The sequence below is a fragment of the Athene noctua genome, chromosome 18, assembly GCF_965140245.1.
Source record: "Athene noctua chromosome 18, bAthNoc1.hap1.1, whole genome shotgun sequence".
Classification (NCBI taxonomy): Eukaryota; Metazoa; Chordata; class Aves; order Strigiformes; family Strigidae; genus Athene; species Athene noctua.
Genome location: NC_134054.1, coordinates 2,341,701 through 2,357,086, shown reverse-complemented (window position 1 = coordinate 2,357,086; position 15,386 = coordinate 2,341,701). Strand labels below are relative to the sequence as shown.

The 15,386-nt window shown below is 58.5% G+C and overlaps 2 protein-coding genes across 3 annotated transcripts in view; one reads left to right on the top strand and one right to left on the bottom strand.

Annotated features, from left to right (window-relative positions):
• Positions 1 to 1,591, bottom strand: part of NDEL1 (nudE neurodevelopment protein 1 like 1) — a 28,633-nt gene extending 27,042 nt beyond the window's left edge. Inside the window, exon 1 of one of the 2 annotated variants that reach the window (XM_074921739.1) lies at positions 1,476 to 1,591. The gene's annotated coding sequence lies outside the window, so the exon portion shown is untranslated. Of the gene's footprint in view, positions 1 to 991; positions 1,223 to 1,475 lie in introns of those variants that run through there. The other variant, XM_074921737.1, reaches the window with a different exon arrangement.
• Positions 1,592 to 14,321: 12,730 nt separating this feature from the next.
• On the top strand, positions 14,322 to 14,987 carry RNF222 (ring finger protein 222). Its single transcript, XM_074922349.1, has one exon. It carries the CDS (start codon positions 14,322 to 14,324, stop codon positions 14,985 to 14,987), a length of 666 nt encoding a protein of 221 aa, XP_074778450.1.
• The last annotated feature ends 399 nt before the right edge of the window (positions 14,988 to 15,386 follow it).

Genomic DNA, 15,386 nt, shown 5'->3' with positions numbered 1-15,386 from the left:
GAGGCAGGGACTGTTCCTTTGGACATGTTTACAGAAAATACAGCAAGACTCGCTAAGCTGAGAGGGATAAAAACCTCAGAGAAAAATCCTCACAGAATTACTGAAAAATATTCGACAGAGACGCACCCTAGGCATCTGATCTATCAAGTATTTTATGAGAATGAAGGCAAATCATATATCCAGCTTCCTTGACAGTGACTGGGGATGGATGACAGAAAAATAAACACCACCTGGGACAAAGCCACCTACAAAGGAGGCACAGGGACGGTCAAGGGAGCAGCCGTGCTCCCCGATGACAGCCTGGCAAGTCACGGAACTTACTCTGCCGCATGTTTCTGCACACACACACAGGGTTTAGTCCCTTCGCGTTTGGAAACCGCTCTGAGGACGGAGCGAAGTCAAAAGCAGTTCGTCACCATCGCAGCCGTCCTGGCTCCCCCCTCCCCGGGGCAGCACAGGGAGCACAACCCACCGCGTGAAGCAAGTGTCCCCTGCTGTCACACGGCCCAGGCGGGGCTGCTCCAGCCCCGGGGAGGGCCAGACCTGGGGGCGAGTCGCCTCGCTCGCCACACTCCTGCAGACCGGACGGCAGCCGGAGCAGCTCAGGAGCTGGTCGGGCTCCGTCGGTGGAGCAGTTTTGCCTTAACGCACCCAAATTTCGCAATTTCGCGCTAACCCTTGCCACAGAAGCGCACCCCCGGGCTGCCTTCCCCCCCGCTTCAGCCACCCCGACCCGGGCTTGCTACAGCCCGACCCGCTCCCGCCGCCCGTCCCCGCGATGAGCCGTGACGAGGCGAAGCGAGACGCGACGGTGCAACAAGACGCGTTTCCTTCCTTCGGGCCCACAGCCCGGCACCGCCAGCGCCCACGGCAGCTCGGGGCCCAAAACGCGGAGTTTTAAGGCAAACCCGCGCTCCGCCGCCGAGCCTGCCCGCGGGAAGGCAGCTCCACGCCGGCCACGGCTCCCTCCCCCGCGCTCCCCTGGAAATACCTTTAAGAAGCGAGGGGAGGGGGGTGTCCCCCCGCAGGCCGCTGTTCCCAGGCGGACGCGGCGGGCCCCGGCGGGAAGGGCTGCCCGCACCCCGCGTACCCCCACGGCGCGCTGCCGGCCGCGGGCTGCCCGCCAGCCCCTCCGGAGGCCGCGGAACGGCGCGGGGGGGGGTACGGACGGACACACACCGGCACACGCAGGGCGGTGGCCGGGCGGGCAGGGCCGAGCCGGGCCGTCCAGTGACGGGCACTCGCTTCCGCCAATAGGAGGCGGCGGGGCTGCGCTGCCAGCCAACGGCGAGCGGGGGAGGGCGGGACCTGCCCCGTTGTCAATTTGCAGCCAATCGGCGGCGGGGTGCGGGGCCCGCGGCCTCCGGCACCGTCAGGGGCGCCCCCACCCCCCCGCGCGTCCCCCTCCCCGCGCCCCCGCCGCGCTGGGCCGGGCCGGCCGCCGCGGCGATCCCCGGCCTCGCGCCGCCACTCACCGGGGCGCATCCCCTGGCACGGCCGCAGCACCGCCCGCCGGCGCCGGCTCGGCCTCATCCGGGGACTCCGCGGGGCGGGGCCGCGCCCGGGAGGCACCGGGCGGGCGGGGGGCGGGGCAGCGCCGTCACGAGGGGGCGGGGCGAGGGGCGGGGCCCGCTGGGGCGGGGCCGGGCGGGGCTCGGCGGCCGCGGCCGCTCCGGGAAGCGCCGGTGCGCCCCGGGACCCCGCCGCGGCCCGGCGTGCGGGGCCCACAGCTGCTCGCCCGCAGCCCACCGGCCGCCCCGTCTCTCCCTTCTCCCTTCCCACCGCACCTGGGCGCTGCCCCCTCCTCCGCGGCTTTGCTCCCCGGTGCCCCCGGGCGGGGCGGACCCCGGCGCCGGCACCGCACTCGCGGGTCCCTGAACATCCACCGCTAAGGGCGAGCGGGGAGCGGGGGCCGGGCGGGCCGCTGAGCCGCCCTCCTGGCTCACCCCCATCCCTGCAGCCGCCGCCTTGTTCCCTGCGCGGCTTCTCTGCCCCCCAAAAGGAGGAAAACTCATTCTGAACCCGCCAGGGACCCCCCTGGCCCCGAGCCAAGCTTAGGGCAGCCGACAGCCCCCCGAGACAGTCCCCGTCCATCCCGGCTTTCTCATTCTCCCCTTCCCCAGCACAGCGTTGCCCCGCATCATTGCCCTCGTGTCCTCGGCACGTGCCCCCGCAGCCCCCCGAGGCCACGGGCAGGGGAGGGCAGGGTGCCACCGCGGTGCCTCTCATGGGACCTGCCCCGCAGCTGACCTCCCGGGTCCCCCACACTGACCTAATACTTAACGCTTTCTTTGCATGCTTAATTTCCTGCCCTCTGTAATTAGCTGGCCGGCCTGTCATTAGCATCAGGCGGTGCTGTTGGGATGCCCTCATGCTTCCCTTGCTGTGGGCCAACGCTGCCGGCAGCGTGTCACTGCAGTGGCCAAAACCGCGGCTGTGCCGGCTGCCCTCGTGGGGACAGTCTGTGTCCTTCGTGGGCCGTATATGGGCTTATCCAGGGCTGATGCTCTGGTACTTTTCTACATTTTCCCACGGTGGATGGTTCGGGTCGTTGCAGACAACCTAAGGATGGAGAGCACGCGCTGCTCCCTGCCCCCAGGCATCCAGCCAGTACCATGGATGTCCCCCGACAGTTATGCAGGACTTTTTCGGGTCACCCTGCGTCACCTGCATATTGCACAAGGCCACAAACAAAGCTCCGCAGCGTCAGCACTGAGCCCAGGACGTGCAGCAGAGCGTGGCTCCAAGCCGCACGCTGCACCTGAATTAGAGGCTGCGAGGGGTGGGGAAGCCACAGCGTCCTGTGAGAAGTCATCCTGATGGCAAGTTGCCCTTGGAGCTGTCTCATCTGAAGTGAAGCCTTATTCCCAGTATTTGTGCACCTTCCACTGTATCCCCTGTGCCTGGCTGCACCCAGCTGATGCAGGTGATGATCACAGCCCTGGTCACCCTTTCCGCTTCCCACCTTCTCACTCCATCTGACTCTGTCTTTGGCTCCCTGAAACCCTCACTTGGAGGGCAGAGTGAGAGATTGAGGCAGCTGTGCAGAGGCTGGAGACCTGGCTGGGAGAATAACTCCTTTTTCAGCATCCAACCCTGTGCTGCTCTGAGCCAGGAGCAGCCAGAACCAGCAGTGCTGAGTGCAGGCACAGCCCAGCTCTAGTCGGGTGCCCACCATCATGGTCTGGAGCAGATTGGGTGCCCATTCTTATGCTCTGGAGCAGGTTGGGTGCCAGCATCCCAGTCTGGAGCAGACTGGGTGTCCAGTTTTCTCACTGCACTGCAGAAGCCGTGAGGAAAGGCCATGTTCTGTTTGTATCGTGCATCCCACATGGTCCTGGTGCATTTTTTCCCCTCACTCTTCAATTACGGAACAGCCATGCCCAGGGGACAAAAGTGTAGTGCAGTCAAGGTACAAACGAGACCTCGCTGAGGAGTTGCAGTGGTGCGAGGGCTCTCTGCACATCTGTCTGCACCTCTGGACATCTGTCCGCAGGAGGGGGGGATCACTGCCACTCCTGGCTCTGGTCTGTGTACCAGCACAGATGCCTGGTGGTACCTTGCTGTGCCAGATAACCCAAGCACGGATCTGTAACGTCACTACAGTCATCACAGAGATCACGACTTGTGAGAGGTGCTGGAAATGAACTCTGTGTGTGTGTGGAGGGAGTGTCTCCTTTATAAAAGTGCCAAGGGTGTATCTACACAACCCTAACTAAATTTCCCCAGGGGCATCTGTGGAGTGGCACACACCTGGTCTCTTTTCTCTCTGGTGGGATCCTTTAAACCTCAACCTGAGCTCTCCAGTCCCTCTTTCTGAGCTGGTTGCTTAGGTTAAAGAAATACCCTTTGCCTCTCCCTGTACCCGGTGGTATCACTGTCCCAGCCAGCTGCCGACATTGATGCAGCATCTCTAGGACTAGGGATGGATGTCACCGGCTCCATCAAAGCCGCCTTTACCAACTGCCTCCGTCCCAGCCCAGCGGGGTTTTGCCTCCACCGACAAGTCATAGTGCTGGTGGGGGCTGTATTTCCCAAGAGGTCTGGCACGCCTGCCTGGTTAACACTGATTTTTAAGTCAATGTTTGCTTTGAGGTTGCTCCTGGCTGCACCCCATTGTAAGCCAGAGCTGTTCCCATGCATTCGCCGAGGGCTCGGCGCTTCCAGACGCACAAAGGAGCAGTCACTTAGCATTAGCAGCCCCACAATGTGGCCGTGTCTCCCACCAGCCGAGCCAGGTCTGTGTTTCGCCAGCAAAAGCCCCTCTGCTGAAAGGCTGTGAGAGACAAGGCAGCAGTAATAGATTTGAGCAAAGGGGGGGGCTCTCACAGGGGCGGGGGGACCCAGCACGAGCAGGAGCCAGGGCTGTCCCACGGTCCAGGCGTGGGGCTGCTGTAGGTTATTTCAACATGGGGTGAGCGGGAAGACATGGGGCGGGATGGGTTATATATTTACAAGGATTATGCACAGTGCGGAGTGATCCATGGTCGGGACAGCCCCAAAGGGTGGGATACAAGGTGGGTGTGGGTCCCCAAGGAATAAATTATGGGCTGAGAATTACTGTCCCAGACATGGGGCCCTGCAGTGTGCAGGAACTCCTGGGCATCACCTCAGAGAGACGCTGGCAAAGGTTCACGAGGGAGAAATAGCCACCAGGACTGGATTTTGGAGAAGGGTAGGGTGTTCCTTGGAGGAGTGTCTGAGACTGACAGCTCTTACCATCTCCAGGAGAATCTGAGAGCAGCCCAGCCAGAGCGGGGACACATCCCCAGGAGGACACATGGTGCTGCCAGCATCTCCCCCTACATCTCCCCGACACTGGCAGCACTAATCCTGTCTGCCTGTACACCTTAATCAGCTGAAGTGGCTGGGGGAGAACTGGATGCTGCAGGGAGCCTCTCAGCTGCCCAGCAAAGGATTTGCTCATCGGTGCAGTGGTTCCTGAGCTGCCCCAGCCATGGTGGGGGGACCTGGCAGGGCTCCAGGGCCAGCAGCAGCCCCCAGGAGAGGCAGCTGTAGGGGAAAGGAGGCTTTTCGTGAAGGAGAAGCTGGGTTGGGGTGGGAGGCAACCCAGAGAGCTGGGCCCTGATCTGTGCTAGGCAGCAGAATCCATCTGTGATCCTGGGGAGGTGGTCTGCGAACTGTCAGCTCATTGCACCTCAAGAGCTTTGTGGGGCTTGGACCTGGCCTGGCCGCTCCTGGGCTTGGGAAAGGTGACCTCAGATCCAGTGTGTTTCTGACCACTGGAAAAAGCCCAGCCAGCCTCTGACCTTGCACAGCTCCCACCAAGGACTCCATGTCACAAGTCTGCTGGCCTCAGCACTGGCAGGTGCTGGAGAATATCAGCTTCCCTGCTCAGACTGATGTTTGCCTCCAACCAGCCCTGATCTCATCCCCCCCACCCTGCCTCCTTCCCTGGCTGGCCCAGGACTGTGTTCAGGGCAGAACCTGCCACCTGCACATGAGACCTGCTACTCACGCCTATCCATGGTCCCCACCCCAGCGCCACACTGACAGCAGCACCAATATTTCATCCTTGTAACCCAATGCACTGGACCAGGGCTGTTTGGAGCCCACCAGAGGTGGCTACTGTGGGGCTCTGTGCTTGCCAGCAAGGAGCAGGAAATGGGTGGGACTGGATGCAGGGGTGGATGGGGCTGGAGGAGATGTAAGGAGGGATGAGTTTGGGGAGGGTATAGAGCTGGGAGGGACACAGGAGAATGTTCAGGGAAGAGTGGGGCTAGGAGAGGTATAGGGAGAGATGGGGCAGGGAGGGATGTGGGCAGGGCATGGGAGTGGGGGGAATGCAGGGGGTGCAGGTCTGTGAAGGATGTGGCAGGGCAATGGTGTGGGAGGTGTATGGAGAGGCAGGGGTCTCGCAAGGCTTTGGGGAGTGGGGATGTGGCAGAGCAACGGCTCTTGGGGATACAATTGGCTCAGGCAGAGCCCCTCAGTGCTCCCTGCCCTGCCCCTCCAGCCAGGCTTTGCGGATGGGGATACCCCATGGCTCTGCTCTGAGGCGGGGGCCTGGTGGCTCTGTGCTCAGCAGCCGGGCTGGCCCAGCCTCTGCTTGCCCGGCGCTGTGTCCTGGCAGCCTGCCAGGATGATGCAACGGCCAGGAAAGCAAAGCCACTGGGTGCGCGGCCACTGCTCCGTGGCATGGCCAGGGGGACTGTCCCCCCAGGATTAAGCAGGGCTGGATGAAGCTGAGTGCAGCGTATGGCCACAGCCCCTGCCCTCGTAATGCCTGCAGCGGCCTGGGGCTGGTTATTGAGAGAGGAGAGGTTGGGGGCTGGCTGCTTGACGTACAACCATGTGTCACCAATAACCAGTGCTCTCCTGGGATGTATCCAGATGGCTCAGCGGGACTGCTACCCAGACAGCCCAGGCAAAGGCAGGTCAGGTGAAAGCTTCAGGAAACGGAGCTTCATTAGGGCAGCAGCTGCCACCAGCCAGCAGCCACATCTCACTGCCCGCCTGGGGATGAGGGACTCCCATCCTCCATGGGTCAGCCCGGGGCGAGACCTTGGTGTGGGGACCATAGAGCCTGGCCAGAGGGATGGCCAGCTCCGGGGCCAGAGGAAGGGCTGACACTTAACAAGATATTTCTTCAATCACAAAAGCAGCAAAAACTCCATTGTACTCAACAATGGGGTCATTTCATTTATTCGCCCTTTATCCTGCACCCAAAATCCCCCTCTGAGCTGGCTGTATCCATCCATACATTTTTCGATAAACGTTACTATTTTTATTGACTAATCTGAGTGCTGCCTTGGGTGCTTGGGCAATATTTGCTAAATCATTTCCGTTAACAGACTTTGCCAGTGATTCCTAAAAATACTTGTTTGCAGCTCAGCTTGCCTGTCAAAAGCAGAGCCGCCCTGAAATACTGATTTTCTTCATTATTGTCCAGCTGCTTATGGATTGCAGGGGTGACCCCTTAGGCACCCCAGATCTCCTTGTGTTCATTTTCCTGGGCATCCATAACGATGGATGTGGAGGGCCCAGGAGATGTGGGAAATGGCTGTGACAGCCATGACGCTGGCTTGGGAACGTGTATCTGTGCTGGCTCTATCATCCCTCCAGGATGTGGAAGGGGACACCAAGGCACTACATGCTCTGTCCCCCATGGAACACTGTAGGTTTGGGGGTTGTCAGGACCCTTGTGTGTTTTCCAGCTGCCCCCAGCTGGAAGGGAGGGTTGAGGTTATCCTTCCCTTGTTTTGACTACAGGGAGGGCAGACCCCACAGGATGGCAGGATGGGGAGGATGGCCCTCCTGCCTCCCGCCTTCGTGTCTGAGCAGATGCACTTGTGTCAAGCACCCTCCTCTCAATAACCCATTTTGGTTTCTGGTTGGCAACCTGCTGAGTGATCCTGGGTGGTGAAGCAGCTCTGCCTGCAAACTCTCCTCTCACAGCACCACACTGACTGCGTGGTCATAAGACCCTGGAAAAATCATTAAACGGACCCAAATTGAGTATTTAGTGCTTATCTTATGGATCCTTTCCTTTCCATGCTGTTCCAGGATATGTGTTGTTGCAGGGCAAGAAGCTGACCTGTGTTTATTCCCATTAATGGCAGCGATGCTTTTGTAATCTCAGCCCTCCAGGATCATAGGAAAAACCCAAACTGTGACACAACCTGGCAGCCAAAATCATGGGGAACATCCCATTTTGGTAAAAGACCCCAAATCCCCCACCCCAGCAGCCTTTTCTCCTGACATTGCAGGGTTTCTGTGCTGTCCCCCCCAGAATAAGGCTCGAGGGAGCTGCCTGGTAAAAAGGCAGCCAGAGGGGATGGTGTGAAAGAGTCAGGCAATCCTCTCTGCTTCAGGGGATGCCGGTGATAACATGTGCCTGAGGTGGCATGGCTCATGGGGCCGCAGAGGCAGGTCAGAGGGACCGCGGCGAGTCTACACCTGGTCTGCGTGCTTCCCCCAAAGGGGGGGACAAGCAAAGGGACAATCTGCCATTCTTTGGCCACGTTTGATTTTTACCCCTCCTGGGTTTTGATATACTGCTCCCCATCCTGGCCCTGTCCCCGGGGAGTGTCTGCTGAGTCGCTGGGCTGGCAGGACCCCCAGAGTGATCCCCGGGTGAGCACAGCCCCGCAGCGCGGGGCTCTGCGCAGGCAAGTGGGCAGCTGCCCGCCCCGGCTGCTGCCACTGAATAGACGCCTTCTTCTCCCTTGAGCATCTGCCCGCTCGCTTCAAAGCCGTATTGTTTCTCCATTACGCACACGATGCCGCGGATTACCACTGCAGCAACTCCCTCCTGCTGTTAACCAGCATCCTGGAGGGGCAGGGGTGGGATGTGGGGTGGGACCAGGCCCGGGGAGATGGGGACGCACGTGGAGATCCAGCCTTGGGCCAGGGGAGGGGGATGCCACCACATCCAGTGGGGTTTGTGCAGCCCTGGTCCTGCTGATCGTCTCAGGTGACTGCATTTTGGCTGCCCCCAGACTCACTCAAGGCCCTGCAGCGAGCTGACACCCTGTTTGGTGGAGGGCATCTTTTTGGGGGAAATAAGTGTTGAAGGAGTCCCTGGAGACTGTAGTTGCCTTCCCAGTTATGGGAAAACCCCATGCACCATGGGGCTGAGTGGCTCTGCATGGACTGGATGGGACAAATCCCCCACATCTGGTGTCAGAATAAGGCCCCAAGGGCTCATGCCCGGCTTGGGGTCATTCCCGGGAGGGTTTGTTGCCAGCAGCAGGGAGGCAGGGGCAGCTCTGAACTGTGATGCCCAGGTACCATGCAGGTCCCTTTGCAAAACCTGCAGCATTTGGCAGGAAAAGAGATCAGAGAAAGGTCTGGGGACATACCCAGTTGTTCCTTGGTGTTTGATAAGCATTCATCCCATCAAAGGGCTGGAACTAAATTTCTGATGGACAGGAGGCTGAGCAGATCCCATCCATCCTGGTGAGGAAGAGGCAGCATTCTAGCTGGTGGGGACCACCAGCTCCAGACCTTGGCACCCCTGGAGAGGCAGCTCAGGGCTTTTTTTCAGTGCACCCTGGACTCTTTTTTTTTAAAGGTGGAGAAAGCACATCCGAGAGCACCACCTCCTGGCCACGGCAAAAAGCACCCGAGGAGAAAGCTGAAAGAAGAGCTTCTGTTAACGCATTTTGGGCCGTCTTGGCTGAATTGGCATCCTGATGGGGGGTCTCCATCCTGTCAGGTACCTGATGGTCAGGATGGAGACACCCAGAAGGAGAAGACACTGATTTTGCCACTCTGAATTCAAGGAAAGCAAGGGTGGGAAAGATGTACAAGCTTAGGGGCACCCAAGACAGGGGCACCCAAGACCCTTTAAGAAGCTTGGATGCCCCCAGGGTCATGCACCTTTTCCAACTACGTGAATTTATTTTGACAGCATGGGACTGGATATAACTCAGACAGGGGCAGGACCCTTGGACTCTCCACCAGCACGGTGCAGCACTGGGAAAGTAGTTTTGTTTCACTAAGCTTCTTCCCCAAATAGGAATATCTTGCTGGGCTGCGATTGAACATGGATTTACTTTTCTCGCCCCTTCCCTTCCCCTCATTTCCACCAATGCCAACAACTCACTGTGTTTGAGCTGGGTCTGGCAAGAGGTGGGAGGAGAATGGGTTGAGCAGAAACACCTATAAAGCCTCAGATTTGCAGATTGATCATCGCTAAGGGAAAACCTGGGCGAGTCTGGGAGGACTGGCTGTGACCTGAGGTAGGCTTGTTGGCCCCAGGGTGATGGGGAAAAGTTGCAAATGATGTAACGAGCCCAGCATGGAAAGGAGCCGGAGCAGAGTCAGGAGGGGCAGCATCCCCACCACACTGCAACTGGACCTGTCCTGCAGCTTCATTGGGGACACACTGAGGCCACTGCGCAGGAACAGTGGCCATCAGAGCCACCATGTTGTGTACCATTCATGGCACTGAGAGAGGAGAGTCTAGACGTGGGCACAGTGATCCCTCCTGCAGTTTTTGTCAGTCACTCATTTACAGACTTCCCAAGCCAGAGAATTCATCCAGCCCAGCCTTTCCAGCACCCACCAGCCACGTGGATGGTCCCTGCATGCACCTTGCCACCAAGAATAAATCTGAGATTTTCTCACCAGGATCCTGGCCCCAGCTGAGTGAAGCGATGTGGGATGTGTCCTTGCTCATTGGAAATGTCCCTGCTTTATCAGTTAGGGTCTGGGGAAATGCAGCATGGATTTGATGTGGAAATATTGAGACCCGTAGTGATTATTTGCCTGGCACCAAAAATCACATATAGATCAATCTTCTGGCTTTAAATATGTTTTGAAAATAAACATATTTTCATGTTCACATAACTATATATAATAACATTTTCCCTACTCCCCACTTGGTTGCTGAGAGTGGGAAGTTTGGGTGATGCTGTGGGAGACAAGGACTGTCTCTCCAACATCCTCTTGTCCTTTCAAAAGGCTGAAAAGCTCTGCTCAGGTGCCACCACAGTTGCAGGGAAGGGACCCTGGACACACCGGCCCTGCAGCACGGGCTGTGTCCTGCTCTGGATCAGAAATGTCCCTTGTTCTCTGGAAGCCACTTGCCCCAGAGCAGAGAAGGTCTCAGCTGTGGTCCCTGGAGAAGTGCTGAGCCTGCTGCCACCTTTGCCCCTGAACCTAGTTTCTTGTCCTTCAGGCACCAGCAGACTCAGTCCCATCACGTAGGAAAGATGCTGCCACACTTGAAAGTGGGGCAAAGGCACTGAGAAAAGCCATGCCCTGGACAGAGTGAAACTGCTGACAGAGCTGGGCCATGATATGCCAAAACTCCTTTGATTTTGGCGTGGTCAAAGCAGCAAAAGGAGGCAGACTCGTTTTTCCAGTGCCTATGTATAGAGTTGTGAACTCATAGTTTCCGACTGTGGGGAGCATTCAAAGTATGGGAAACAGGAATTTCCACCCCGCCTCAGTGCCAGCAGAGAGTAAATTGAAGCTGGGGAGATGCTCAGCTGCCCCAAATCTACTCTCACTGTGCCAGAACACTTGTTCAGTCAGGGCTGGAGATCTCGGTGCGTGTAAGCAGCCCTGGCACCTTCAGCAGCTTCAAGGAGGGGCCAGGGGATGGGGACACCTACCCCAGAGGTGACTCTGCGACCTCAGCCCTGGCACTATTGCTGCCTCAGAAAACTGAGATAGCAAGTGGAGTGGCTTGGTCCCTGATCCCAAGCAGAGGTATGGAAGTTGTTGACATGCTCTGGGTGTCCTTCCAGCAAGGGACAGGGCTTCATGTCTTGAGAGGTTCCCTGTGGGGCACATGTCTCCTACCATGGGTGGTCTCTGAAAAGGGCAGATGCATTTTGACAGGGTGCACAGGGTGTTCCAGTGCATCTGCACCCACCCTTCTCCTTCCAGAAACCAACCCCGTGTTGTAACAGCTGCAACTGCTGCGCCCACAAGCGACTGATACTGCTGCCCACGCCTGCAGCCCTGCGCCCTGCCACGGCACCCAGCTGCATGAAACCACCCCTTCTGCCCACGGAGGGACTCCAGGGCCCATCTCGTTGGGCTTTGGGTGCCAGGGCTGCATCTCCTCTTCTGCATGCCCCACAGACTCTGCAGAGCCCTGGGCACCTTCTTGAAGCCAGACCACAGGGCTGGGAATGCTTCTGCAGAGCATCTCTCTGCCCCAAGGCAAGATCTCCCTGTATATCCAGGTTTTTCCTGAAGACTTTCCAGAGACCCCAGATCCTCTGGGACATTCAGGCCCCCTGATGGTTCAGATCCAGATCCTGCAGGTGCACTGCCACAGTCAGAGCCAGGAAAGACATGCAGGCAGGTGCCTTGGGGTCACCGTGCCTGCTCTGGGCACCTCTACTCTGGATGTGGCAAATAGTACCCAGATCCCTGTGGAGCTGCTTGGCAAGACTGAGTGTGGGCTGGCAGTCCCGTGGCCACTGGCCGGGCTGAGGTGTGGCAGGGGTGGCTGGAAAGAGTTGAGATTGAGGTAGGAGCAATCCGCCCCACCAGCAGTTTTGTAGGGAAGGTGTCTCTTGGCTTCTTGCCTGGGGGTCGTGTGAGGGATGAGCAGCACCCTGGGACATGGGTAAGACCAGAGGGAACCTTCTCTGTGTGGGTTTCCAGCCTGCACGTGGACAAATGGTGACTCACAAGCCACCTGCAGCTGCTGAGGTGGACAAGCATGGGGCTTCTGCCTGCCCTGATCCCTCAGGACTCCTGCTGCTGCCTGGATCATGGTTCCCAGTGATGCTGGAAACCTGCCACAGGAAGGTGCAAGGTGGTAGTGGCCCCCATGTCTGCTTGAATGTATTTGTTGGGCCATGTAGTGCCACACTGGGGCTCTGGTGAATGTCCGATGATGTAGGATGAGGGGTGCAGGGTTGAGGGGATGAATGGGGGATGAGGAGTGGAGGGGGTGTGGGGACAAAGACATGGCCACGTTGAGGCATGGGGAGGGGTGGTGGGTAGAGGTGAGAATTGTTTGGCAGGAGCCCAGCCCTGATGCAGAATGCTGCAGCTCACCCTGATTTGCAGGAACAGAGGGGTTTGGGCTCCTGGCATCGCCTTTAGTGCCTGTTTCATTGAGGTTTGACCCCAGGGATGAGCCCAGCTACAGCTTCCCATTACATAAGGGAAAGCAGGCAAGGACCGTGCCTCCTGTCCCTGCCCTCTGACGCCTGACGCCGGCTCCTCGCCCACTCCCTGGCGAACCAGACAAATATCAGGCCTTTAAAACCCGAACGAGTTCCTCCGCATTCACTCCCCGGGAGCTGTCCCTGTCCCTGCTCCAACATTTGCGCAATGCACCCGCATGAAACACGCAGCCAACACCTCTGTGTTATATAGGTGTCCCAGTCCTCTCCTCGGCTGGTGCTCGGTGCTGGGGCTGGAGCACGGCCAGCCCTGCTTCTGGGGACAGCGGTGGAGCGCATGGAGGGGCCCCTGCCCTCGTGGCCAGGTAAGGGGACTTTGGGGCACAGAGGAGCAGGTGCATAGCGTTGGGGTCTCCTTCTGCAGGGCTTTGGGGGAGCATCAAGTTCCTGATCCCTCCTAAACCGGAGAAGGAGATGGGATCTTTCTTCTCTTGCATGGGGAGGGGATGGCTTGTTGTGTTCTTGTGTCCATCCTAGTGCAGGGGGTGGCTCCTGTGAAGAATATGGCAGCAAAGGAGGGGATGGCAAAACCTCCAGAATTGGTTGTGAGGATGTCCATGGGCACAGTCACGCCTGAGAAAAGGGGTACAGGTTGGGTTGGATGTGAAAATGCTTAAGGTCTGGAAAAACCTGCAGGTTTTATGAAGCTCCAGTTTCTGAACCAGTCTAAGAGAAGGGAGCTGAGCATCCCTCCTACCCTCTCTCTCCTTCCCTCTCCCCTCTCCTGTCTTCCTTTTCCCTTCTCTCTTTCCTTTTCCTTTTCCCTTCTTCCCTCTCCTCTCTTCTCTTTCCCCTCTCCCTTCCCATAAGCCACCCCATGAATGCTCCTGGGAGATGTATGGGAGACCTTCAGACCCAGCCCAGACTGGGCATCACAGGGGCCCCGCGCTCCCCCTCACACCCCGGGCCAGGGCGGGTCCAGGTGAGCTGGCTGGGCTCTGCCCTGCTCCCTCTGACTAACAGGAGACGCTGGTCTCTGAGGCTTGCTGCCCGCACCCTGCTGCAGCGTGAGGAGCACAACCTGGAGATGGCAGTGCCCTGGCCACCAGCCTGGGACATCCTCCAGCAGCCTGGAAGGAGCCTGGAGCGGGTGCGCGTTGCCTGCCCTGGATATGGCATGATCCCTCTCCATCCCCCTGGGGTCCTCTGCTCCCACCTCCCCACTTACCTGGCCTCCCCCTGCTCCTCCCAGCCCCTCTGTGTCCCCTGGGATGGGAGCATCTCCCTTTCCTTGGGAGGCTTCTCTGTGGGATGGGAGTTCCCACCCTCTGTGCACCTGGAGCTGGCAGCAGAGCACAGAGGCACTCGTGATACAAGCTGAACCTGTTTTAATCAGTACCAGGCACTGAGCAGGTAGACCCAGATCCATCCAGGGGCTCATGCCTTTTTCCATGTGATTTTGCAGCCAGGGATTATTGCTTCCAGCAGTTCTGGAGCTGAGGTCGTCCTGTCATCTCTCTTTCATCCCAAGGTACACACTGAGAGGCTTAATGATACTGAAGATGCCCTGCCTTGTTGAGCGCACGCCTAGTAGCCATCCACTGCTACTGTTAGGGGAAAGAGGGCAAAGGCAAGAGAACAGGGAGGAGGAGGAGAGGTGAAGAGGTGGATCATGTTAATCATTGCAACCAAGACCTTTATTAACCCATCACACCTCGTTCTTGCAGCTGGGGAGTGCCTGGGGCCAACAGAGCAGGGATGTCTGAGACCTCATCCAGCAAGGAGAGTCCCCCGGCCGAGTGCCCTGTGTGCTATGAGAAGTTTCACCCGCTGGAGGCCATGCACCGCAAGCTCAGCTGCGGGCACACCTTCTGCCACGACTGCCTGGTGAAGTGTCTGCTCTCCGCCAAGCTCGATGGCCAGGTCCAGAGCAGCATCATCTGCCCTGTCTGCCGCTACGTGACTTTCCTCAGCAAGAAGAAGGCTCTATGGCTGCCCAAGGCTGGCACCAACCCCCGGACAATAGAGATGCCTCTATCACCTTCCTCCTTGTCCCATCTGACCAAAATGGAGGCCAGCAACACCTTGGTGGTGCCCAGTCATTTTTTGATGCCGGTACAGAGCTTTGACCAGTGCTGCAGCCCAGGAAACAGCCCTGTGGACTCACAGGGGGTCCCAGGAGAGCTGGCAAGAGAAGCCCACATCTTTGTCATCAGTGACCATGGGATGCCACTGGTGGATGTGGACTGTGGCTCCCTGGGGAGGAGAAGCAGAGCAGAAACACGGAGCTCAGTGTCATCCAGCTCAGCCCTGGGCGTGAAATGCTGCCAGTCACCCATCGCCCTCGCTGTCCTCCTCATCTTGACTGTGGCCATGCTGGCGGCTGTGCTCCCTTGGCTACTGCTGGTGAAGAAGGACTCATAGTGGTGGGGGATCAGCTTGGATACTAGAGGGGTGTTGCTGATGCTGGGACAGAGCTAGGACTGGAACCTCTCTCAAAATGCCCTGGAGAAAGCCCAGAAGCAGCTTCAGGTGAAGCTCTCTCACCTGGCCAGGGACTGAATGGGCTTTCAGACCTCCTCTAGATGTCCGGGTGCTCATATTGTCACTGCTGGCATTTTCTGCCTCTTTTGGTTAAAACATGGCAGGTCTGACCCTGCTAGTGGGTTCCTCCTGTGTCTTAGTGAAGAAGGTGGTTGCTCCTCCTGCACCCTGTGACAGCATGTGCAGGGGGTGAGAGGACTGTGATGGTCCCTCCCCTCCATCCCAGCTCCTGGGGGCTGTGACCATAGCACACAGGTACCCAGATTCAAGGGACAGCCA